The 26,033-nt window shown below is 41.1% G+C and overlaps 1 protein-coding gene across 17 annotated transcripts in view; it reads right to left on the bottom strand.

Moving 5' to 3' along the window:
• Window positions 1-26,033, bottom strand: part of mark3a (MAP/microtubule affinity-regulating kinase 3a) — an 81,511-nt gene that overhangs the window by 25,313 nt on the left and 30,165 nt on the right. For 10 of the 17 annotated variants that reach the window (XR_014596371.1, XM_083998794.1, XM_083998782.1 and 7 more), the window contains exons 4-10: window positions 25,945-25,993; window positions 22,972-23,037; window positions 17,723-17,793; window positions 14,786-14,842; window positions 9,898-10,134; window positions 7,964-8,104; window positions 3,265-3,364 (exon numbers count right to left, since the gene is read on the bottom strand). Coding sequence is in view for 16 of the 17 variants with exons in the window: in XM_083998794.1 (XP_083854920.1) it covers window positions 3,265-3,364; window positions 7,964-8,104; window positions 9,898-10,134; window positions 14,786-14,842; window positions 17,723-17,793; window positions 22,972-23,037; window positions 25,945-25,993 (721 nt within the window). In the remaining variant the exon portion in view is untranslated. The remainder of the gene's footprint in view (window positions 1-3,264; window positions 3,365-7,963; window positions 8,105-9,897; window positions 10,135-14,785; window positions 14,843-17,722; window positions 17,794-22,971; window positions 23,038-25,944; window positions 25,994-26,033) is intronic. The other 7 variants (XM_083998783.1, XM_083998784.1, XM_083998792.1 and 4 more) reach the window with 1 other exon arrangement.

The raw sequence follows: 26,033 nt of genomic DNA on the forward strand, positions 1-26,033 counted from the left end.
AGTTCTGCCTCCATCAATCAGAAGAGGGAAGATGCTGATTGCAGTGTGTGTGTGTGTGTGTGTGTGTGTGTGTGTAAGAGCACATGTACAGTACAGCGCACACACACACGTGTCTATGACGTGAAACCCGCCCCTCGTCCTGCTCACGTTTGCAGCAGCAGCGTGTGTGTCTGTGTGTGTGTGTGTCAGGTGAAGCAGAGCAGCTCCAGTCCTTAAACATTTATCTCTGTGTGTGTGTGTTCCTGTGTGTGTGTGTTCCTGTGTGTGTTCCTGTGTGTGTGTCGTTCCCATCAGGCGTCACACGGAGGCTTTTATCGTTTCAGCTCCACATCAATGTTTAAAGCGACTGTACTTCCAGAAACAGACGGAGGAGCGAACAACACGTTACGACCAGTCACGAGATTCAAAGTCACACGAGACGAAACGTATTAAATGTGTGTGTGTGTGTGTTTTAACGAAGGTTTTTAATCAATCATAACGATCAATAATAAATTAGTTTAATGCTCAGATGTGTTGGTTCCATAGACTGTAAAAAGAATGGACGTAGCGTCCGTGACGTCACCCATTGGTTTGGGGGAGTCTGTTTTGTGCCGCTACTACGGGGGTTAGAACCGCGCCATGTTGGATTCTACTTGCCATATTTGGAGCGGTGCGGCCGTTGGCCGGCCGAGAGCCCGCCCACTGGCCTCGTAGCAGCGGTCGCCGGACCTGTCACTCAACGGTTCTGCGCCCTGATTGGCCAGAACTTTAACCCTAATAATAGTAAAACGGTAGAGTTTTAAAAAAATTCACCCCCCTCAGAGTGTGTGCGGGGGTAGAAACTATCGATTGAGACCAAAAAAATAAAATGTACCAGGCTGTAAATATGTTTTTTTAAGCTGTAAAATCGGCTATTTTAACATGGGGCTCGATTGGAGTTGCTCCCTTCTGGAGCCAGCCCCCAGCGACAGCCGAGGGGATTGCAGCTTTTTGAATGCGGAAGTGAGCTTCACTTCTCAGACCGACAACTGCCCCCTTGGTTGGTTCCTGTTTCCCTTTTTTATGTGGAATTACACAGAGTTTTATTTAGTTAAATTAAAGCAGATATTGATTTATCACATGTAGAAGAAGCACAAAGATCAAATTAAAACATAAAGACGAGTTCATTAAAAAACAAGCTCTTTATCAAATCATTTGATTAATTATTGATCATTATTTTGCATCTTAATTTATCGTTTGCATCCAACTAATTATTCTACGACGCCATTAAATCATCATTAAACACATGGTATGATGGACGCGTCCAGGAGCCAATCAGGGCGCAGCATGATCTAATAACTCTGCAGCTGATTGGCTGAACCGAGCTTCAAAATAAAAGTTCAGTAAAACTCAAATTTTGAGTCTTAAAAAATAAAAAAAGGAGTGTAGTTGCCTGATTAAAGGGTTAAATAACTCATCTAATTATCATAGATGTGATAATTAAGAGTCTGACTGATGAACCAGATGTTCAGGGATCACTTCACCACATATTTAATGTTTTTCTAAACCCGACAAATTAAAAAATAAGGAGAGTTTCCCCTTTCCTACTGAGGCGGAGGGGCCCTGAAGGCATCACACCTCTGCTCTAAAAAAAAAAACTAATGCCGTTATTTATCTCCAGTGGGTTTAAACCAGCCGACAGTGACACGATCTTAATTAATTTGGTCGTATGAAAAAGTGTCGCCGGCGCTGACATCGTGACGGATTTAAACAAACTAATAGAAACCACGGCAACGAGTCGTGATCAGCTGCTGTGAGAAACGAGCTCGGCCTCTGTTACCAGGCAGATTATGAGATACTCATCTTCTCTCCTCCTCCTCCTCCTCCTCCATCAGCTCCTCTCTGCTCCTCAGCTCAGTGAAACATCCAACTGGACTCAAAATGTTATAATCTTTTATGATTTTAACTATTAAAAAAAATATCCCAATAACGAACTATGATAATTTTTTATGATTTAAAGCCACGTTGGTCGGCTGATATGAGACAAACGCAACATATTCAACATATTATACATAAATTTAAAACTGTTGTTGTCAGATCCTCAGCAAGATGAGGAAAAATACATAGTTGGAAAATCTGAACTGTACTGTTTAATGTTCATTACTATAAAATATATTTCATAAAACCACCATGTTTATCTGTCATCGTGGCAGTAAGAAACAGCTTGATTGCCAACACAAAGCTAGTGCTACAAAAATGGACGAGGAAAAGATGTTTTCTTTTAGATATGTTCGTATTTGGTATTTTTGAGTGAAAACTGAGAAAATCTAAAATGTTTCTCCTTCTCTAACGGATGTGAACACACCGACAGTGACATATGGGTTTTATCTAATGTGTTTATATGGATTTGTTTGGATCACTGCATCGCTTTTATTCTGAAGAAAACTTAAACTCTTCTTCCTACATGAGTTTCAGGTCGTTGACTCACAGTCGACCTTTCACGTGTCGATCTCTACATCTGTTAAAGTGTCGCCGAATGTTTCCTGACTGAGCATCGAGAGTCGTCGACTCCTGGGAGGAGGTTTCTGTCTTTCTCTGTCTTTCTTTCTGTCTTTCTTTCCGTCTTTCTTTTTCTTTCCTCCACATCTATAAATCAGACTTGTCGTCATCAGGAGAAACAACCGGGGAGCTCAGTAAGTAAATATTTCATCCTCCTGCTCCTCTTCCTCCTCTTCCTGCAGCGGCTGCGTCTCCTCGCTGCTCGTCATTCAGACGAAGGTTTATGTAACGTTTCAGATGCATTATTTAGAAATCAGGGATTCCTCAGAAAAGATAAAGACCTCTTTCTCTCTCTCTCTCTTTCCTTCTCTCTTTCTCTCTTTCCCTGGGTGACTGGGAGTTCGCTCCGACACATGTGCATCCACAGCCTCAGCTGCTGTTATGTAACACCTCCTCCCCCCTCCTCTCTCCTCTCCTCCCAGAGCTCGACAGGAGGCTTCACTCTCTCCTGTAGCAGCAGCAGCATCATCATCGCTCTCCTTCACTTCTTCATCCCCCTCTCTTTCATCTTTTTTAAAACCTCTTCAGCCTCTGAAATAACGAGACGAAACGACTCCGACATTAAACGCATCACGACGTCCGACCGAAACCACAAAGATTTCAGTTTGTTCTTTAATAAATAAATGAAAAGCTCAGGATGCTGCGGAGGTTTTGGTTTGTGGTTTTTTTGATGCTTGTGCATTTTTCTGAGTGTGATTTCACCTGCAGCAGCTTTTGTTTTATTAGTTTTTTGTTTTTCTTCTTTACCTATTCTCTTCTGGTCCGTGATGTCCAGCTCCGGCTCGGTGTACGGCTTCAGCTCGTCCTCCTCAAATCCTGCATTGATCCATCGATCCTTCATGATTTGCTGCAAAAAAAAAAAAAAAAAAAAAACAGATCGAGACGTTCAGAGTCTGACGGACAAACAAGTTGCTTCTTTTTTTCTTTCTTTTTATTTTACAGTGTTGCACAAATTCTGTCTTTCACATGAACACAGCTGAGCACCGATAAGGATTTTTATGACGTGCACAATGTTTTCTGGAGGAATGTAAATGAAATTTTAATAGAAATTTAAGAGAATAACCAACATATCGACTAATTTCCATTTCTATTTATCGTATATCAGCATTTTTTACTGGAAATCTCTTAATTTACTTTTCAAAAAATGAACCATGTGACCACGATATCTGCTCAGAGGGACATTTAAATGTTCATTTACTTGGAAAAACATTGCGAACCTTTCCTTTAATTACAGATTCAGTGAGTGAGTTCACGTTTTTCCCATCTAGTTTTTACACAAAGTGATGACAGACGACACACGAGTTCATAGAAACAGAGTTTAACGTCTCGTCAATGAACACAGTGCGGTGTGCTCTTATTTTGAAAGGACATACTGTATATATCTAATTTACTTTACAAAGGTCAACGAAGTCTCAGAGAAGTTTCATGTCCCGACTCGACTCTGTCAAACTACATTTTTCACAGTAGTTAGCAGGGAAGAAGAGGAGGGTGCAGCCTTAATAAATCTCCATGGCGACCTTTCCCAGAAACATCCATATAGTTCTGGGCTGCGTCCGTTTTTATTTATTCTATTTCTTTTAATTTGCAGCCGATCAATCAATCTATCGCTCTCCGGGGGTTTAAACGAGCGCCGAGCCAAACTAATTATCAACTGTGATGATGCCGTTCTGGTGATGTAACCGGGCGGTGACCACGACGACGACGACGATGACCCAGGGCGACCGAGAGGCATCCGAGGTGAAAACCATGTGACCTCCGAGGTCCGAGAACAAAAACTTCAGCAGCTCCACAGATTCAACGAAACGAGACGCAATAAAACACTAATAAAATGATGGAAAACATTAAAAAATTATAATAATAATTAAACCAAGAGAGAGAAAAGTTCGGTTTTTATCCCGTCATGTCACGGCCTGATTGATCTGTGGAACATTTCTACGTCTCTCCGACGGTTTAAACCTCAGCAGACGCTCGAGCTGAAAAGAAACGTCTAAATATTTCTTCTAATATTTCCTCGTTATGAATGAACGGTGGAAAATGAAACTTGTTGAACTCGTATCTGAGACTTTATCCCACTTCTTTTTATCGTTTCTTTGACTCACTGTATTTATAAAGGTTTTTCTTCCGTTTAATTTATCCTTGTGTACTTTATCTTGCTCAATTTACTGTACTGTGCATATATATACTGTGTATTTTATCTGGGTCAGTTCATAGCAGCCATACATTTACTCGTATTCATGCCCATCCATACACATCCGTACATATAGATTTTTTCTCTATTTACATCATTTTTGTACATAACAGTGTGTATTTTTGTTTTATCTATTTCTTTCTATCTTTCTTTCTTTCTTTCTATCCATCCATCCATCCATCCATCCATCTATCTATCTATCTATCTATCTATCTATCTATCTATCTATCTATCTATCTATCTATCTATCTATCTATCTATCTATCTATCTATCTATCTATCTATCTATCTATCTATCTATCGAACATAGTGAACATAGTGGTGTCCTGTTTGTCTTTGCTACCGTTGCAAGAGGATTTCCCCACACGTAGGACCAATAAAAAGTCTTAAAAGATAAAAATCTTTGTCTTTCCAGTTAATTTCTTAATTTGCCCTTTGGGCGATAATGATGATAGAAAACAAGTGAAACATTATATTTCCAGGCCGATGGACTCTGGATATCTGCAAATCAATTAGAAAAAAAACAACTATATGTGTCTTAATCTAGTGTGATAATTAGTTCAAGCTCAAAAAGACACACACAGAAGAGAAAAAAAAAAAGTCTGCTCATGGATTTCTCTGTTTATCTCAGTTTGCTGGTTAACACCTGGTTTCCACACATTGACACCTGTGGCTTCACCACCAAACACAAACTCAAAGACAAGATTTGTGAAATGTGAAACCATGTGAAACCAAACAAGGCCTGGTATTTTTGACTCAATATTCATTAAAAAAATGGAATAAAAACTCAAAATAATCCAATTAAAGGCGACATCCTGCTACACAGCTGTGTTTGCACGGTTTTCTTACATGATGTATATTTATATTTGGCACAGACTTTCTCTTTATATTCAATTTTTAGTATTTTATATCCAACATTGGATGCATATAGTTCATATTTTCTTTAGCTTATGTCTTTTATATTCTAATTATTTGTCTCTGCTGCAACTGGGACACTTCGATGTCCCTTTAGTATCAATAAAGTCTCTCTACTGAGTGTTTTTAATGTTTTTCTAACAATATTTTCTACATTTACAACATTTTCTTCTCATTATTTATCAAAGAGTAAAATGTTTCTGTCCCTCTTTGAGCCTCTGTTACGGCATCACTGCATCTGTTCGCATGTCACCGCCACAAAAACTATTGATCGAGGTCAATCGATGAGGAGTTGATGAGCGTCACTGGTCCTGGCTGCTGCTCCAATCTGATCTGATCTGAGTTCAGTTTGGTTTTTACTTTTTTATTTTTAAACTCAAACTCCATTTTGCTCTAATGTATGGCCTACTGTATGTCAACCTGTCTGTTCTATATGATTTTGTTCTTTCTCTGTTTTATGTTTCCCTGTTTGTCCTTTATTGTTGAAAAAAAAAGAACTGAAAACTTAATAAAAAAGAAACTTTCAAAAGAATAAAAAACTCTGACTCAGACTTGATTTGAGTTGAGTTGTTAAATGTGCTGCGTCCTCGACTCGTGGACGATGATCACGACAGCGGCGGCAGCGGCTCAGAAGTGAACAAGAAAGACAAATTTGGTCCAAACACGGATGACGATGTATTATTCATGGTTACAACATCAGGAGGAAAAAAAAAAAAAAAAGAGGAGGAGAAAGAAGGAGAGAGAGCGTGGGCCGGCGCTCACAGAGAAAAAAAAAAACAAAAAAAGAGGAGGCTGTGGGCGTCGGAGGAGATGATGCAGGAGGAGGAGGACAGAGATGGACAGAGTACTCCACCCCAGTACTGGAGTAAGAGTACAGATAATCTTTTATTATTACGGACTCAGGTCCATTATACAAATACTACTGGTCAAAATGTACTCCGTTACAAGTAAAAAGTAGCTCAGTCGACAAAAGTACATGCTTTTAAAGGTACTTAAAGGACAATTCCGAGCAAATTCAACTCGGGGGTGTATGTATTTTCCTAACATTTTAGGTCTAAAAGAAGGAATCTGAAGATTTTCAGTTTAATTTCTCCTGTTTTGTGGTAGTCTGCGTCAGATGGCTCCTCAATATCAATTCTTGACTTGCTTCAAGTAAAAAAAACTTATCGGTGCATGTTTGAGTCGCCATCTGACGTTGTCTGTGGAAAAAAAATTGCGGCTTTGAGGGATGTAAACAGCCTAAGCAGCGGAACTTGCATCCGCTCCCATTCATCGTTGCCGTGGCGATGCGGGGACAGACACAACTACTGCAAAACAGGAGCAATTAAACTGAAAATCTTCACATTCCTTCTTTTAGACCTAAAATGTTAGATAAATACACCCCCGAGTTGAATTTGCCCGGAATTGTCCTTTAAGTAAAAGTAGGAGTAAGAGTAAATTTCTTATTTTTCACATCAATGAATGACTATAATTTTTTCTAAATGAATTTAAGGAGCTTTTAACTCTTGTTTCTGAGAATTAACTCTTTGAAAGCAGCTGCACTGATGTGCTGCTTTTAGGGGTTAGGGTTTCCTTCTTTAACAAACACAGCTTGTGTCCAATAGGATTTTAGAAAAAAAAAAAAGAGCAGACCTGAAAGTAACAAGTACTTTTCAGCCTTCCTAGAAATTAAAGGCACAACGAGGAGTTTGTATTTGGTTATAAAAAAGTCTCACGTTAATGTGGATGAATCTACGTTACCACTTGTTAATGGCTCCATTTTCGATAAATATATCGTTTTGTCTCTATCGTTATTTTGTTATTTTAATTAATGGTGGAAATGCTGGGCGAGCCGACCAGCATTTCCTTACTTTCGAAGAATAACGCCGCCGAATCGCCGTTTATGGTCGGAACTACGACGGTATCTGATCGTCTTCTAACCTCCGACTTTCGTTCTTGATGAATGAAAACATTCTTGGCAAATGTCCGTCTTGCACCGGTCCAAGAATTTCACCATGCACGCTAAGGCTCATGGGAAATGTAGTGTCAAAACACTTCACTTTCCAAAACTCCTCGTTGTCCCTTTAACTCGAGTAAAAGTAAAAATATTTGTCTTGGAAATGTATTCAAGTAAGAGTAATAAGTACCAAAGAAATCTAATACTCAAGTACTTTACTTAAGTACAGTACTCCAGTAAATGTACTCTGTTACTGTCCACCGCTGAGGGAGGAGGAGGGAGGGGGGGATGCAGGAGGAGGAGGAGGAGGAGGAGGATAGACGACATTCTCCGATGGTGCAGACGTGCTCAGGTGGTGGAGGAGGAGGAGGTTGAAGGTGGAGTTAAGAACGAAGAGGTATATTTACATTTTCTGCGTCCTCCCTCACCTCGAGAGTACCGCGCTTGGCCGGGTTGAGCACCAGGAAGCGTTTGAGGAGGTTCTCGCAGTCCGTGGACATGTAGAACGGGATGCGGTACTTCCCCCGCAGGACGCGCTCACGCAGCTCCTGAAGAGAGACGACGAGGACAGACGACAGAAAACAAACATGTGGATCAGAAGAAACGTTTTCTTTATGGTGCATTATGGGTCAAAATAACACTATACACAGTAGGAAACCATTAAATCTTATCATAATCTTTTAAATTATATGGTTTTAAACAGATTTATATACATTTTTATGAAATTGCGTGAATATTTATGATGCTATATTGAGGTGAAACCATGACATTTTTCATTGGACGCATTACGGTAATGAATTGGCAACTCCAAAATCAGTTAAAAAAACATAGTTATCTTTCAAATAAAAATGAATAATATCATGTTTTCATGAGTATGTCCCTAAAATCTTCAAAGACATAGCTTAGGTTGGCTTAATGAGAATCACCCACATACGTATACAGTATTATCTGATTTGTTAAAAAGTTTGCTTCTTTCTGTCTCCTTTCATTCAGGAGTTTTTGTATTAAACTGTTTTTATTTTTCTGTTTTTTCAATGAATGAAACAAACTAAACTAAAACAGGATTTATGAAAAGAAACAAACATTTGTTCTACAGTTTGTTTTATTTTAGGGATGCACGATCACTTTTTTCAACCAATAACTTCCTGCTGTTCATACCCGATAGTAATTTTTACATTTTTAATAGTTTATATTCACCTCTGAGGTTTAAATAAAGGTTGAAATGTGGTGAGTAAAGATGAATTTAACATTATGGCTCTGCCTCTGACTTAACCAGATCATATAACCGACATCACAACTGTTGTTTTGTGATCAATAAATAAGAACAAGAACAGTTACGACTCAAAAATCTACATTTATCGTTTCAAATCAACTCAGAGGGCAAACTCTTAGCAAAAATTAGCAAAATCAAGGCGACGTTGGCTGATTATAACTGGCAAAACAATGTATCTGTGTATTTTGGCCGATAATTATCAGCACCAATAGTTAACGTGCATCCCAATTTTATATGTAACTTTATTTTGATGCCTCATGTGAGCTGTTATGTCTTTAATTTACTCTCCTGTGTATCCACTGTGGTTGTTATAAAGTTGCTGAACTAATAAAGTTGGATTAAATTTGACTAAAACACTTTTTTCTACCGAATAAAAACTCACTCAGCATTATTATTAACCTCCTTATTCTAATTCAAATCAAATCAGTTCCCTCATTTGAATAGTTTCTAACCAATACTTTAAGACTCTTAATAAATTAATTTGGTAACAAACAGGAAGTCCATGTCAGCACTTGCATATATTCTGAAAAGTTTCTCTAAAAAAAGCCACTTTTCATATTTGTTCTTTGTTTTTTGTTTGTTTTCTTTATTATAAAATGATTTCCATCCAAGTGTATAACTGTAATTATTGTAAAATATCAAATTCAAGAAAGGAGAAAAAGAATAAAAAAACATATTTATTTCAATTTAATGGAGGAAATTTAAAATCCATACGCAAGAATGGATTATCTCCCAAGTATGGAAGATTTTAAAGCTAGGATCAAGGACTATTTGACTACTGAATGCACATGTTCTCTCACCGAACGCAGCTGGTGGTTATAATGTATTGATGTGATTTGCTGTTACTGTTTTAGCTGTTTTTATGTTTGTTTTGTTGATGTTGTCCAAATGTGTACTTGATGTGGATGTACTGTGCTGCTTTCTTGGCCAGGACCCCCATGCAAAAGAGATTCTGAATCTCAATGGGATTATTCCTGGTTAAATAAAGGTTAAATAAAAAAAAATGAAAAAGAAAAAGTTCAACAGAAGTTAGAAAACGTGGAGATGAACCAAAACAAAGCTCCTGACCTTGAGGTTCTGCCCGTCGAAGGGCAGCGAGCCGCTGACCAGCGTGTAGAGGATGACGCCGAGGCTCCACACGTCGACCTCGGGCCCGTCGTACTTCTTCCCCTGGAAGAGCTCGGGCGCCGCGTACGGGGGCGAGCCGCAGAACGTGTCCAGCTTGTTGCCCATGGTGAACTCGTTGCTGAAGCCGAAGTCGGCGATCTTGATGTTCATGTCGGCGTCGAGCAGCAGGTTCTCAGCCTGGAGACACACGGCAACGGCAACGTCAGTAAAAACATATTTACATGAGCTCAGTGGAGGGTTTTTATTTTTTTATTTCAGCCTTTTGTGGCGAGTCATTAAAGAGCCGTGACTCAAACTGAAGATTAACAGGGTTAGAGGTGGTTTGATGATAATTAAACGCATTAATTAGAGACAGACGCCGTTAATGAAGGTTATTAAGATAAAATAAATCTGTGTTCATGTGGTTAAAAGTGAACTTTTTGCTTCTCGAACTAATTAAATTAGTCACGTTTCTTAAACAAAAGTCATAACATGTCCTTTTTTATTATTATATATTGATTGTATTTATTGACTTATTTTCATTATAATAGACTCTTATAATTGACAGTTTGACATTTTGGTGACAACTCGTGTTGATCTTTTATTTTTTTTTTGCATCTGACCAAGAAAAATAAACCTTCAGATGTCATTCACAAAAAAATGAATCATCTCTTCTTCCATATTCTCAGAGTGACGATGTTTATAAATAAAACTGTATTTTATTTTATCTCCTCCTCCTCAAACATGGACGACGCCGACGGTTTGGAGTCGAACATCTGCTCTCCTGCAGCTGCGCGAAAACACTAATTAGTCGGAGGCTGAGACGGAGCGAGTGGAAAAAAAAAAACCTAAAAGAGCCGGAGGAAGAGGAGGAGGAGGAGGAGGAGGAGGAGGAGGAGGAGGAAGATAAACAACACAACAAACTGACCAACGATTGAGAGCTAAGAACTCGTTTCATCTCAATAAACGGCTTCAAACGACGAGGAATCAGCTTCGTTCTGGAGGTTGAACCTGAACCGTGGACCCGTTGTTGTCGTCACCGTCGCCCCCGGTAACGAGGACGGAGACGTCACACACGAGAGAAAGAGAGAGAGAGAAAAAGAGGGATAGAGAGAGAGAGAGAGAGAAAGAGGACGCAGCTCCTCTCATCTCTCTGCACATGGATCATTCATGAAGCTACAGAGGAAACGGTGTCAACGTGAAGAAAAACACCGACGCCGAAGATAAAAATACTGAAGCATCAATATTTAAACCTGGAAGAGGAGGAGGAGGAGGGGGAGGAGAAAGGAGGAAAAGGATGAGGAGGAGAGGGAGAAAGAGGTAGAGGAGGAAGAGGAGGAGGTGGAGGAAGAGGAGGAGGAAGGAGGAGAGGGAGGAGGAGGAGGAGGAAGAGGAGGAAGAAGGAGGAGGAAGAGGAGAGGAGAGAGGGGGAGAAGGAAGGAGGAAAAGGATGAGGAGGAGAGGGAGAAAGAGGTAGAGGAGGAAGAGGAGGAGGTGGAGGAAGAGGAGGAGGAGGAAGAGGAAGGAGGAAGAGGAGGAGGTTGAGGAAGAAGAGGAGAAGAAAGAGCAGGAGGAGGAGGAAGTGGAAGAGGAAGGAGGAGGGGGAGAAGGAGGAAGAGGAGGAGGTATGGGAGGGAGGAGGTTGAGGAAGAGGAGGAGAAGAAGGAGCAGGAAGAGGAAGGAGGAAAGGGAGAAGGAGAGGGAGAGGAGGAGGAGGACGAGAAGGTGGAAGGAGAAGGAGTAGGAAGAAGAAGGAAGAGTAGGAGGTGGAGGAAGAAGGAGGACGTTGAGGAAGAGGAGGGGAAGAAGGAACAGGAAGAGGAGGAGGAAGATCTAAGAGCAGGAAGACCAAGAGGAGTAAGAAGAGTAGGGCCCAATTCCAATCCGACCCCTCACGGACTCACTGACTTAGAGGCGCGTTCACGGGAAGTCCGTGAGTGTGTGAGGGCTGTTCCGTTGTCAGATCATCAAGTCTGTAGGCTCGTTCGAGATGAGCCAGGCGTGCGCAGAATCGATCGCCGGTGATCAGCGCACAATGCATGCCGGTTAGATTTGTGTCCGACTTGATCCCGACTTGCTCTGACGTCATGCACGCGCCTGCAACGATAACCTCACGAGATCAAGGCGGCCGCAGCTTTTAGAGCCAGGCGCCGCAGTTGCTCTCCACCGACTGCTACCGCCTGCAGCCTCAGGGCATGATGGGAAACGCGCCGGATCATGATCTGATTGGCTCTTAGTTAGGACTGCAAACACTACGTGTAGTTGTATAATGGCTAGATTATATGAATCTCATGTTGTAGGCCTATAATGCTTAAAAAATATTCACACTGAATCAAACTTATGTCCTGAGAAATATATTGGTTATTTATTGGACAATTGCAGTACAGCATAAGAAATATACTTTGGTGACTTCCTATTTGTATTGACGGCGGCTGGAAACTGTCCGACTTGACTGCAGCTTTCTGTCACCGCCCCCTGCTGCTGCCGCCTGCTCTCGCCGACCGACCAGGCGAGGCGCAGTTCATCTCGAACGAGCCTAGTGAGTCAGTGAATGAGCCCTTACTGCCCCCTTACCGTAAGTCAGCACCGATGCTGACTTTGGGTAAGCAAATTACCCACAGTTCATAGCGTTGTGAAGTCAAACCATAACACATGGGATGCCGTCGGAACGCAAGTGTTAAAAAAAAAAAGAAATTAACACAAGTAGTCAGAGAGAGCTCCGCCAGTCTCTTTATTGTTAATGGACAGGAGCCAAAAAAAAGGAATAAATAAAAAGAAAAGAAGAAGTTTACTGTCAGTGTTAACGTGCAGTTTGTGATTATTGATGATGATTTGATCAGATCTGATCCAGGAATATTTTGTTTTGAGTCCGTCCCCCTCACACACCTTGTGCATGTTGAAATTACAGTAAATTTATCGGTCCAAGGGCGGAGTTAAAAACATTTTGTTGTCAAGGTAACGTGTCGTGAGAGTGGGTAAGTGCTGTTCCAGTCATGTTTACAGCATCTGGACCCTCACAGACTCTCACACTCTGTCACTTACAGCTGACGTCACTTTAGTCAGTGAGGGTTCAGGGCTCGAGTCTTTAGGGGGCGGATTGGAATTGGGGGTAGGAGGAGGAAGAGGTGGAGGAAGAGGAGAAAGATCAAAGAGGAGGAAGAGGAGGAGAAGGAGGAGGTCATTTCCACCACAACCGTCACCGAGCTGTGGAACACATGAGCCGTTTGGAGAAGGACACACTCTCTCTCTCTCTGACGTGTTGCGTTCAATTCCCGTCGGTGAGAACGAGGAAGTTCAGGTGACGGGTCGTTAACAGACGCAGCGATGACGTCATCGCTCCTCGCTGCGACCTTTCCCTCCGACGTGAGTCAGAGGAGGAAGAGGAGGAGGAGGAGGAGGAGGAGGAAAATACCGCCTTAAAACCCCTGTCCTCCTTAAAACACACGCCTCTGAATGATCTCAGTTTTATTTGTATTTTATTTATTGATTTATACTTTTTTTATTGTTTCTACATTTTCTTTTTACTTGATGTTTGAATTCTTTCTCATTTAGCTTCATCTTTATTTATATAAAGTTTTAACAAATAAAAAAAAAACAGAGTGCATTATTATTATCATTATAAAAATAATACTCATCAGTGAATATTTATCAGATATATCAGCATTGCAGTGTATATTATGAATTTTAATAACCAATTTGAGAATAATATGTTTGGTTAATGGTGATAAACTCTTTAAGTTTGATCTGGTATCTGAATTAAACTATTTACAACAGACAGTTACAGTGGATATTTAAATATTTACATTTTTAATGACAAGTCGCAGCCTTTTGTACAGTTATTTTTAATACCAAAATGTAAAAACCAAATGTTAATAATCTAACTATTTAATGGTTCTTCAGCTGTTTCATTTTAATGTTTGTTTTGTGTAGTTAAGCTGCTCTTTATGACACATTTATCATGTTATATCCTGTTTCCTGTCTCAGACTGTGAACGTCTCATACTTTAAAAATGCAAAACAAATCACACAATTAATAATAATATCTAAAAAAAACAACCTGAAGCTGGTTTTAAAGTGAAAAGTGGAATCACAGCGAGGCGTTCAGGCTCCGGCCACGTGGCATCTAACTGTCTATTGTTCGATTCCCGGCTGGAAAAACCTTTGTTGTTGCGTCCGTCCGCCGCCCTCGACTCCCTGCACACACACTTCCTGTCTACTGTCAGACGACAACACTCGCTGCTGCTGCTGCTGCTGGAGTTAAAGTTGATCTAATCTAATCTAATTTAATCTGTTTTCTACCAACAGTTCAATATTTATACTCATTAATAATGATAATAAAACAGCTCACTGTCTTTTATTCATGTTATATTAAACATTACTCAGATTTTCTGATATGAATAATGAATGAAACGACTGTGCACCATACACATATTCACTTATTGCTTTACATTTGTTTTTAAATAACTTGCATTTTACTTATTTGCTTTTATACTCTCTGTATGCAAGTTGTGTTTTACGTGTTGTGTGACCTCTACAGGAGCTGCACTGAGGTTTCGTTTGACATTTCTGACACTAAATGAGATAAATGATCACCGTTTGGACTCTAAAGGAGGATTGATTTGTTCCCAGGAGGAGCCACGGTTTTCCAGAGAAAACTGAAGTTTCCTGTGACACAGTTTGCTCTGTTTGAACATCTGAACATACGTGGCTTCGCTGCTGCAGCTTCATCCTGCTCTGAGGTCATTATATATTTATTTATTTCTCTCTCTCTTTCTCTCTGCAGCAACGAGACAAACTACAAACCCACAAACCAGCGTGTCGTCGTCGTCTTATTCTTCGTCTGAACTCACCTTGAGGTCTCTGTGAACAATGTGCTTCTGGTGGCAGTACTGCACCGCCGATACGATCTGAAACAAGAAGAAAAGAAGATGAAGAGGATGAAGAATATGAAGAAGAACAGGAGGAGTTCGGTTTGGTTTAGTTTGGTGAAACGATGTCTGGTTCTCAGGCGGAGGAGGAGGATGTGGTGGAGGAGATGTGGTCGTCGACTGTGACAGGAAAGAATGACAGAAGAGCAGAAGAAACGCAGGTGGAGCTGAAGACACAGAGAGTTCCTCTGAGTGGCACTCGAACGCCTCACACACACAGACATACACACACACACACACACACACACACACAGAGGGCAAGGGACTAATGCTGATGTGTGTTTTACATGTTCGGGCCACGTATGGTTCACTTCCTGTTCTGCAGCTCCAGTTTCATTTAAAGAAACTGCAAACACAGACACACACTTTGCATCTGTGTGTGGAAACCCGACTGAGAAGATTCAGAAACCGGAGACCTGAGACTTGAAACTGCACGAGTTTTATAAATTCAAACTGTCGTTATTCACCCAAGATGTTTTTTGTTTTTTTTATGACTTGATGTAGAAAAGTTTATAAATGAAAATGAAACTAAATCCGTTTCCATTCCAATCCATTCTCCCTGAAACTAGTTACAAGTCATTGATTTAACTTGGAGACAAAAAAATCTTGCATAGTTCCTTTTTTTCTTTTACCAGAGCTTGGTCCAGAGAAGAAATATCCTGCAGCAGACGAAGCAGAGCAGGTGTCACACAGGAAACTGAGGATATAATTCACACATTGAACGACAGAAGATCGACCTTCAGATGGTTCAATAATGTGGCGTAAACAACATGAAGCCTCGATCCATCCTGTCTGCTGCCGATGACTCAGACTTGATGGTGTCGTTCAAAGAGGAACAACGCAGTTGTTAGTCCCTTAGCTCCAGCTCCAGAGTCCTAGAGCTGGTTAAATCAATGACTAGTAACTAGTTCCAGGGAGAATACACAATCCAACAACTCCACAACGCTCTGGTGGACAAGTTGTGACCTGCACATTCACCACGCTATGAGATAATAACACAACGTTACCAGACAGAGTCGTTGTAGAGGGAAATACAGAGACTGCTTGATGAAAAACTGTCCCTGAAGGCAACACACATCAGCGGTTTTGCATGAATTTACCTCTAAAACAACTCTGTGTGGTAACGTTGTGTTATTATCTCATAGCGTGGTGAATGTGCAGCTCACAACTTGTCCACCAGAGCGTTGTGGAGTTGTTGGATTGTGTATTTGATGAGTTTGATGAGGGAAACCAAGAAATCCCATGAGCCTCCGTAGCGTAGCTCTGAGCAGCTCACGGCTCTGCTCCGCCGTTCTAAAAATAGCTTGCACCGACAATTAACTCATTGAGTGCCAACCACGTAATTTCTCGTTTTTCGTTCCCATGCGTTGAGTGCCAACAACGTAATTTTACGTTTTTTGCTTTTTTTTTAAATTATGAAAATAGACACTTTAATACACATTATATGTAAATTTGGGGACTCTACGACAAGGAGAACTGAAATAGATGACGATCAAAGTCACATGACAGCTCATGATCTGGAAGTTTTTATCATAACTCGGCTTCTGCAAACGAGTTCTGCATGCAGATGCAGCGCAGCTGCTCCGCTGCTGCTCTGCTCTCACCCGCGAGGCTGCAGCAGCTGCTCGAGCTGCTCGGAGCTGAACCAGGAAGCTCTCAGCCGACAGTCCGCCCGGTCTTCAGCTGGAGCAACACCGTGTCCTCCCCAAAGTCCTCCCGCGGTAAAATCTGATGGTCTCTGGGCCAAAGCAGACCGCCGACACCGACCCGAACCACAGAAGGACCGCGACCACCGGCGGGACCGGTCTTCCCGAGCCGCGGTGGCCGACTGACCCTCACGCTCCGCGGTGAGAAGCTGTGACACGGCACGGTGCGTCTGTGTTATTGTTGTTTAGTGGCGCCCCCCCCCGCCCCCGATGGTGGTTTTGTGAATAGAACAACCATTGTTGTATATATTTATCTTATACGAGCCCTTTGATCCAGAAATGCGAGTGTGAGAAGAGCGACAGACACAAACAGAGCACCTTTCATAAAAGACGCTCTATCTCCTTTTCTAGAAAAAAAGGAGGGATTTTGGTGAAACCCAGCCATGTTTAGCTTGACTTTTCTCAGGAACAGAGGCACGTAGAAACAAACGGTTTGTGGCCACTTGAAGCATTAAGTTAAACCTTTCAATTGAGCCACAGTATGTGTTGGTGGCAATAATATAGAATACACTATGGCTCTACATAAAAAGTCAAAAATGGTCTAAATTGCCGGTACACTTGACTAAAACTTTGGAAAGGAGCGCGGCACTCAATGAGTTAAAGGTAAACGAACCTACTGCTATGACTATAGGGATTATTATGGCAATGGGCCAATTCGCCAAAATGTTGAACTATCCCTTTAAACACCAGAGTTGACCTGTGCGGTGTTGTGTCCCTAATAAAGTGATCATTGAGTTTATGTTACATCATATATACCCATGTGTTTTAATGCGGATTTTCTCTCACATAAGTTTGAGCGGCAACGATTTAAAATCTTGATGAGGTTTTTAATAAAAATCATGTTTTTTTTTTTGCCAGTTTGACTTTGGACTCTGTGTGTGTGTGTGTGTGTGTGTGTGTGTGTGTGTGTGTGTGTGTGTGTGTGTGTGTGTGTGTGTGTGTGTGTGTGTGTGTGTGACAGGGATTCAGACATAATTGATGGGGAAGCTGCAGCAGCATCAGGAGGAGGAGGAGGAAAGTTTGGACGTGTCTTATCGGTGCGGCGGCCGGTGGGACATTTAAGGAGGCTGCTGAGGAGGACGGTAGGAGGACGGGAGCAGAGGTGTGAAACCAGAACACTGCAGGGGAACAAAGCAAAGCTGCGGGTACCAACCTGTCTAAATTTAGCCCTGGCCTCTTTTTCCTTCATTCTTCCGTGTGCAACCAGGTAGTCGAACACTTCGCCTGCAACACAACCACAGACAAGGAGAGACACAGTGCATCAGACAGAGGAGGCAGAAAACACACACAACTGAGTCATAACTGTGTTAAAACCCTCCTGTTGTCCTCCTGGGTCAAGGAAGGAAGGAAGGACGAAGGGAAAGAAGGAAGGAAGGAAGGAAGGAAGGAAGGAAGGAAGGAAGGAAGGAAGGAAGGAAGGAAGGAAGGAAGGAAGGAAGGAAGGAAGGAAAGATAGAAGGAGGGAGGGAACAGATTGGGTCAATTGAGTCAAAAAGGAAGGAAGGACGAAGGAAGGAAGGAAGGAAGGAAGGAAGGAAGGAAGGAAGGAAGGAAGGAAGGAAGGAAGGAAGGAAGGAAGGAAGGAAGGGAGGGAGGGAGGGAGGGAGGGAGGGAGGGAGGGAGGGAAAAAGGAAGGAAAGAAAGTTGGAGGTATAGGGAACAGATCAGGTAAATTGGATCAAAAGAGGAAGAAGAAGTAAGGACGAAGGGAAGGAAGGAAAAAAGGATTGTGGAAGGAAGGAAGGAAGGAAGGAAGGAAGGAAGGACAAAGGGAAAGATGGGAGGAAATAAGGAAGGGAAAAGGAAGGAAAGATAGAAGGAGGGAGGGAACAGATTGGGTCAATTGGATCAAAAAGGAAGGAAGGAAGGGAAGGAAAAGGGATTGTGGAAAGAAGGAAGGGAAAAAGGAAGTAAAGAAAGTTGGAGGGAGGGAACAGATTCGTTCAAGGAAGGAAGGAAGGAAGGAAGGAAGGAAGGAAGGAAGGAAGGAAGGAAGGAAGGAAGGAAGGAAGGAAGGAAGGAAGGAAGAGATGGGAGGAAAGAAGGAAGGGAAAAGGAAGGAAAGATAGAAGGAGGGAGGGAACAGATTGGGTCAATTGAATAAATAGGAAGGAAGAAGTAAGGACAAAGGGAAGGAAGGAAAAAAGGATTGTGGAAAGAAGGAAGGGAGAAAGGAAGGGAAGATAGAAGGAGGGAGGAACAGATTGGGTCAATTGAGTCAAAAAGGAAGGAAGAAGTAAGGACAAAGGGAAGGAAGGGAGGGAAAAAGGAAGTAAAGAAAGTTGGGAGGGAGGGAACAGATTTGTTCAAGGAAGGAAGAAGGGAGGTAAGAAGGAAGGGAAAAGGGAAGGAAAGAAAGATGGAGGTATATAGGGAAAAGAGCAGGTCAATTGGATCAAAAGAGGAACGACGTAAGGACGAAGGGAAGGAAGGAAAAAGGATTGTGGAAAGAAGGAAGGAAGGAAAGAAGGAAAGAAGGAAGGGTGGAGGAAGGAAACAGATTGGGTCAATTTGACCCTGAAGGACAACAGGAGCGTTAAAATAAAAAATAAATACATAAATAAAAGCAGATAAAAATAACTTTTCCCCCTAAAAAAACACAGCTGGTCGTCGCCCATGTGCCTGGTTGGAGGGTGTTTCTTGGCCCGCCCCCTCTGCCCCCCCACACCGCTGCTGCTGCTGCTTTGCTCTCGCAGCCAGAAACGTGACCACGCTCGGTCATGTGCTGATTGAGCTGCAGCAGCGGCCGCCGTGTTTATAAAAAGAGGAACTCAAACATGAACAGGCAACAAAGACACAACGCTTCTCTCCCTCTTCTCTCTCTTTCCACACTTCCTCTGGATGCTCCGAGCACTCCCACTCTTCTCCAGGCCGACCTGCAGAGGCGTTCGGCCGCACTCACTCACTCGCAGAGAGTCTTTTTTTATTTATTTTTTGCACTTCAGAGTCTAGAAAAGCAGCGATTCACCAGCGACCGGCCGCTCTCTCTCTGACTCAGAGCCGACGAGGACGAGGAGAAAACGACCAGAGGACGGTTCTTAGGTGTTAGCTTCAGGTGTCAGTCGGACTTATTAAATATTAAAAATGTTATAATAATGTGGTGCGGGGGGGGAAATCAATACAGCACAGTATCGCAATAAATGTATCTTGTTAGAAAAAGGAGATATTAACAAAGTTTTTATTTGCAGTTTAAAAAAAAAAAAGCTAAATAACAGAATATATCGCAGCATTTTTAAAAGTTTATAATAATAATAATAGCATTTATTTGAATAGGGACAGTGCATATTAATGAACATTAGTATAACTAAAAGAAATACTGCTGTATATATTTGCCGTTAAAACAGATTTTTCCACTGATGTGTTTTTTTTATTTTGAAATGTCATGTAAACTATTATTCAGGTTTTAACTTGTTTTTAAAAACCACGGGTCACAGGATTTGACTTTTCTTGGTTTTGCTGCTGTTCTCCTTTTGTTTTTATTGATTTTTTTTTTTACCTGTAGAAGCTCCTTGTGTTACTTATTAATTTGTTCAATTTCATTTACCTTTACCATTTTGTTCATTTTTACAACCTTATGACAGTTTTTCCTGTTATTTATACCACAACTACTTACTAACTGAAAAGGTCTTGTGTCTCAAACCTTTTTTATTGTTGTTCTGCTGCATTGAAACAAAAAATAAGCTCTGTATAATTTTGATACGAAAACTGCTAAATAAAATAAATAAAGTGTATCTATATTAATATTATCATTATTGTCATTATTATTATCATTACTAGCATCATTAATCTCTCCGCCATGTGTACAGATGATCAGGAGTCAGTGCTGAACAATAAATCGTGTCATCGCGATACGATGCAGTAAACGCATCATTACAATGCAATAAAAAAAAATAAAGTAAAAAGTAAATCAAATGCAGAAAACACAGATGCAAAGTTTTTTTTCATCCTTTGTGTGTTAAAAAAAAGAAAAAAAATGGAGGGGAATGAGGTTTCTCTGATCACAGGTCGACAGCTTCAGTGAACCCTCCGACCACCGGGGGCAGCACTGAGCGCCGTCACACCCGACGTCGCGTTTCCAGATTTCCTGACTCGTTGCGTAACAAATTTAGATTTAAAACCTCTGTAACTTTTGCTGCGTTCGTGTGGATTCATTTTGAATTCCAGGAAAAAAATCGATGGCAAACAGAGAGAAATATTAGATTTGCTTCATTAAGATGAAATCTAATTGGCCTGTGATCAAAGCTCCCGTCTCTCTGCTCTAATGTCTAATGTGATTCTGCTTCTTCACTTTTTTTTTTCTATTTTCTTTCCTTTTCCCCCAGTCGTCCAAATACGACCTTTACAGGAAATCAATGGCGGGATGTGGCTTTCAGGGTCTGAGTGTGTGACGCTGCATTTAATGAGACGCTCTCACCACTGAACAACTACACGACACCACACTGTAAATCAGCTGTTTCCTCCTTTATATGTAGTTTCCTTTTAACACTTTACACTAAAAAAAAAACCTTGAGAGACTCAGTTCTGGCTCAGTCAAGGTGCTGCAGAAGTGGTTGTTATTACCCACAATGCAACTGGGTTCAGACAAAGATAGGGTGCCGTGCAAAACCGCATACTTTTCCTACCACTCATACTAACTCTGACGTCATTTTGAGTATTCGAATGCGTAGTACTGTATGCGAGTCAGAATGCGTAGTATGTGAGTTTGCCAGAATGTTGAGTATGCAGCAGTACACTCAAATTACCCATGATGCAATGTAACGCAACGTCACCGATCAAAAACAGAAAAAAAAAAAGTTGGATGAGCCGACCTGTGGAGCCGCAACAATATCAATGTGAGTAAATTATAAAGTATTTTTGCAACTTGACAGCTTGAACGGTCAAATACCGCTAACGGGGGAAAAAAAGGCGGTTTCAAGCTAGCTACGCTTCCTGTTTTCAAAGTAAAAGCACAAATTCTATCCTTATGGTTTTCTGTACGCTCACAAAATTGTGAACAGCTGGTATTTAGACAAATTAACGACACACTGCTGATCTAAACGGCTACTTTCTCGCCTAAAAATGTTTGAAATGTCGATAAAGTGATATATTTATAGAGTTTAGAGCTAAAATGGAAAATGAAATCTTGGGCAACATCTCGTGATGTTTTATTGGGCACTATCCTCGTCTAAATAAAGTTTACAATGTTTGAATAAGGTGACTGGAGCTACGATTTCCCGATGAAAGCAAAACAAAAACGTTGTGTTTATTTTATTTTATTGCGTTAATTTGCACAAAAACTCAACTCAAAGTTTTCCACTAAATCATTTATTTGGAGTTAAAATGGAGCAGTTCCTTCAGGATCATGTCCCCGTTTTTCTTTTTTCCCTTCTCTCTCTCTCTCTTCAAATCAAATTATTAGTTCATTAATTAATTCATTAATTAGTTATTTTCAGGAAAGAAAATTCTAGGAAATAATTAGAAAGTTGCGAGGAGGACGAGAGACTCTGACAGTTCATCTGAATATCGGCTCCATCACTCAAGACGTCGTCGTCGTCGTTGCGTTCAGGTACCAGAGGAAAAGTCTGGAGACGGCTCCGCTGCTCCACACGTCTATTAATTATTAACACGCACATTTATCACATTTTGTGTCTTAATAAATTATACCTGGGACACTGGGAGCAGCAGTCAGAGCTCATTTCTACTCAGCAGCAGCAGCAGCAGCTTTTATATCTTCTGTTTTACAGTTTAAAGGGATAGTTCAACATTTTGGCAAATTGGCCCATTGCCATAATCCCTATAGTCATAGCAGTAGGTTCGTTACCTTTAGTTGTCGGTGCAAGCTATTTTTAGAACGGCGGAGCAGAGCCGCGAGCTGCTCAGAGCTACGCTACGGAGGCTCATGGGATTTCTTGGTTTCCCTCATCAAACTCATCAAATACACAATCCAACAACTCCAAAATGCCCAGACAGAGTTGTTTTAGAGGTAAATACAGAGACTGCTTGCTGAAAAACTGTCCCTGAAGGCAACGCACATCAGCGGTTTTGCATGAATTTACCTCTAAAACAACTCTGTCTGGTAACGTTGTGTTATTATCTCATAGCGTGGTGAATGTGCAGGTCACAACTTGTCCACCAGAGCGTTGTGGAGTTGTTGGATTGTGTATTTGATGAGTTTGATGAGGGAAACCAAGAAATCCCATTAGCCTCTGTAGCGTAGCTCTGAGCAGCTCACGGCTCTGCTCCGCCGTTCTAAAAACAGCTTGCACCGACAATTAAAGGTAACGAACCTACTGCTATGACTATAGGGATTATGGCAATGGGCCAATTTGCCAAAATGTTGAATTTTCCCTTTAAACCCGACCTATTATTTCATAGTTTGTATAGTGGATGTTTGGGTTTTTTATTTTTTTATTTCAGTCTCACCTCCGCTGGCGTACTCCATCACCAGGTAGAGCGTCCTCTCTGTCTCAATCACTTCAAAAAGCTTCACTGAAACAGAAAGAGAAGAGGAAATTAATTATGAATTCAATCATCATGAGAGAGAATCAGAAACAAATTCATGGACACGAACGGCCCAAAAAAAAAAAAAACGTTTCCAAACACAGAGAGAGAGTCGATGGAGAGGAAGTGATGTCACGTGGATCAAACTGTGTGTGTGTGTGTGTGTGTGTGTGTGTGTGTGTGTGTGTGTGTCGTGACCATGTTAAAGCAGCAAATCGAGCCGAGCCGAGCAGCCACTCAATATTTACTGTACTGTTTCTCTGCTGCAGCGCGTTCAGCTCCAAGATATAAAAGACTGTGTGATGTTGGGCTGAAGGGCTGCGGCGCTAAATATAGACGAGGTGGGAAGAGAGCGAGCGAGTGAGGGAAAGAGAGAGAGAGAGAGAGAGAGAGAGAGAGAGCGACGGAAAGAGAGTTTGGGCTGGTGAGCGTCGTTTACTATCACCCTGGTGATTATAATCACCTTTCTGCAGAGGAAATCATGGAGCGCAGGGAAAAAAGGAAATTAAAAGTAATTAGTGGGGAATCCCGGCTCTGAAATCAAACGCACCACAGTCGGGAAGCAAGCGGGCGGGTGGGTATTTGTTTCATTCATCAGGTTAAAGGGATAGTTCACCCAAAAATTCAAATTTCACTCATTATCTACTCCCCCTCATGTGGACTAAGGGCTGGGAGAAGTTTCAGAGTCCTCCGTGGCTTCTCTGAGTTACAGGGGGTCTCGGCGTAGCAGTGCATGTCCATATGACGGTTGCAAATGGATACCAACTGTCTTCGTAACAAAAAACCAAAAATACCTCCATGCTGCTCGTATGTAATGTCCGTCTTGTATTGAAGCCCCGAAATGCGAAATTGTTCAGAAAAAAATTAAATAAGTCTATATTTTAAGCTTGTTCGCAGCGGAAGCTCCTCTTCCTGGTCCGGTTCGGGACAATTTCGCATTTCGGGGCTTCAATACAAGAGGGACATTACATACGAGCAGCATGGAGGTATTTGGATGTTTTTTGGTGTGTCTTTTTGTTACGAAGACAGTTGGTATCCATTCGCAACCGTCATATGGACATGCACTGCTACGCCGAGACCCCCTGTAACTCAGAGAAGCCACGGAGGACTCTGAAACTTCTCCCAGCCCTTATTAGTCGACATGAGGGTGAGTAGATAATGAGTGAAATTTGAATTTTGAGTGAACTATCCCTTTAATAAATATTCCAAGTGAGGTTAAATATCTTCACTGATCTTTTTCTTATAAATAAAATGCATCTCTGCTGTTGTTTCGTGTTTCTATTCATAGCACAGAGAGAAGTCAGAGCAGCTCTGTGATCAGTTCACTGCAACATTTATTTTTATTTCGGTCTCGAGCTTTTGTCCTATTTTCTGTTTCCTGTCGAGGGACCACACATGTAAATTAGTTCTTTCTTCTTCTTTTTTTGTGCTACAATCAGTGTATTTTGTCCTGATTCATCCACTCAAATAAATAAGTGAAGGCGTTTTACTTTTGTTTCTATGAAAAACACATGATTTTGGCTCTTTTTCATTATTTTCTTCAGATTTTTTTTAATCCAAATTATCAGAAACTCTACCAACATGTGTCATTATGTTGTCTCTAATCTGTCTCTCAGCTGCTTGTTGCTGCTGTGGTTCGGTGTCGGTCCGTGTTTCAGAGGACAGAGGACAAACTTTTTCTTTTTCTCTCCTCTTTCTCCAAAGTTTATCAATCAAACCGACTTCAGTTTCTTATCCAGAGACACAGAAAAGAGAAAGAGAGAGAGAGAGGAGGGGAGTAGAGAGAGTTACAGTGAGATAGAGATGGAGAAATAGAAAGAGAGAGAGAGAGACAGAGTAGGGGGGAAAGAAAGAGAGATAGAAAGAAAAAGAGAGAGATAGAAAGAGATAGAAAAAAAGAGAGATAGAAAGAAAAGGAGAGATTGAGAAAAAGGGATATAGAGAGAGAAAGAAAGAAAAGGAGAAAGGAAGGAAGGAAGGATAGAAAGAAAAGGAGGAAGGAAGGAAGGATAGAAAGAAAAGGAGAAAGGAAGGAAGGAAGGATAGAAAGAAAAGGAGAAAGGAAGGAAGGAAAGATAGAAAGAAAAGAAGGAAGGAAGGATAGAAATAAAAGGAAGGAAAGAAGGAAGGAAGGATAGAAAGAAAAGGAGAAAGGAAGGAAGGATAGAAAGAAAGGAAGATAGATAGATAGATAGATAGATAGATAGATAGATAGATAGATAGATAGATAGAAAGGAGGAAGGATAGATAGATAGATAGAAAGGAGGATGGATAGATAGACGATAGATAGAACGATAGAACGATAGAACGATAGAACGATAGAACGATAGATAGATAGATAGATAGATAGATAGATAGATAGATAGATAGATAGATAGATAGATAGATAGAGATTCGTTCATCTGACAAAACTTTATTGTCCAATTTTTTCTGTCACAGACATTTTAGAAAATGTCAGGAATGTTTCTGGCTCCGGCCTGAGAGACGCGACCTCGGCTCAACCGACCTCAAACTGGACGACCGCCATTCATTTCATTTCATTTATTTATTTATTTATTTATTTAAACAGAAACCTCGACATTTGCCAGGATTGTTTGATTCTCAACAAACTCACTGTGACGACGACGTCCGTGTGAAACTATAAAACTGAATTTAAAAGAAAGAAAGAAATAAAGAAAGAAAGAGGGGCCTGGCAGCGGTGATGGTGACGGTTCATGTGACCGTCGTCCAGAGCGACAGAAAGGTCAAAGGTCAGAAAACCCTGGCTGCATGTGAAATGTCTCAGAGAGAGGCCTGAGTGTTTAAAATGTAGATGAATCAGTGGATTATTTATAAATAAAAACGTACATGTGGTGGATGTTTATATAACACATTGATGTTTCAGATGTTACTCACCTATATTCGGATGATTCAAGATTTTCATTATTCTAACTTCTCTGAAGAGCTGAAAAAGAAAAGAGAGAGAAGGAAGACATTAGAAATTC

Source organism: Trachurus trachurus (assembly GCF_905171665.1).
Source record: "Trachurus trachurus genome assembly, chromosome: 22".
Classification (NCBI taxonomy): Eukaryota; Metazoa; Chordata; class Actinopteri; order Carangiformes; family Carangidae; genus Trachurus; species Trachurus trachurus.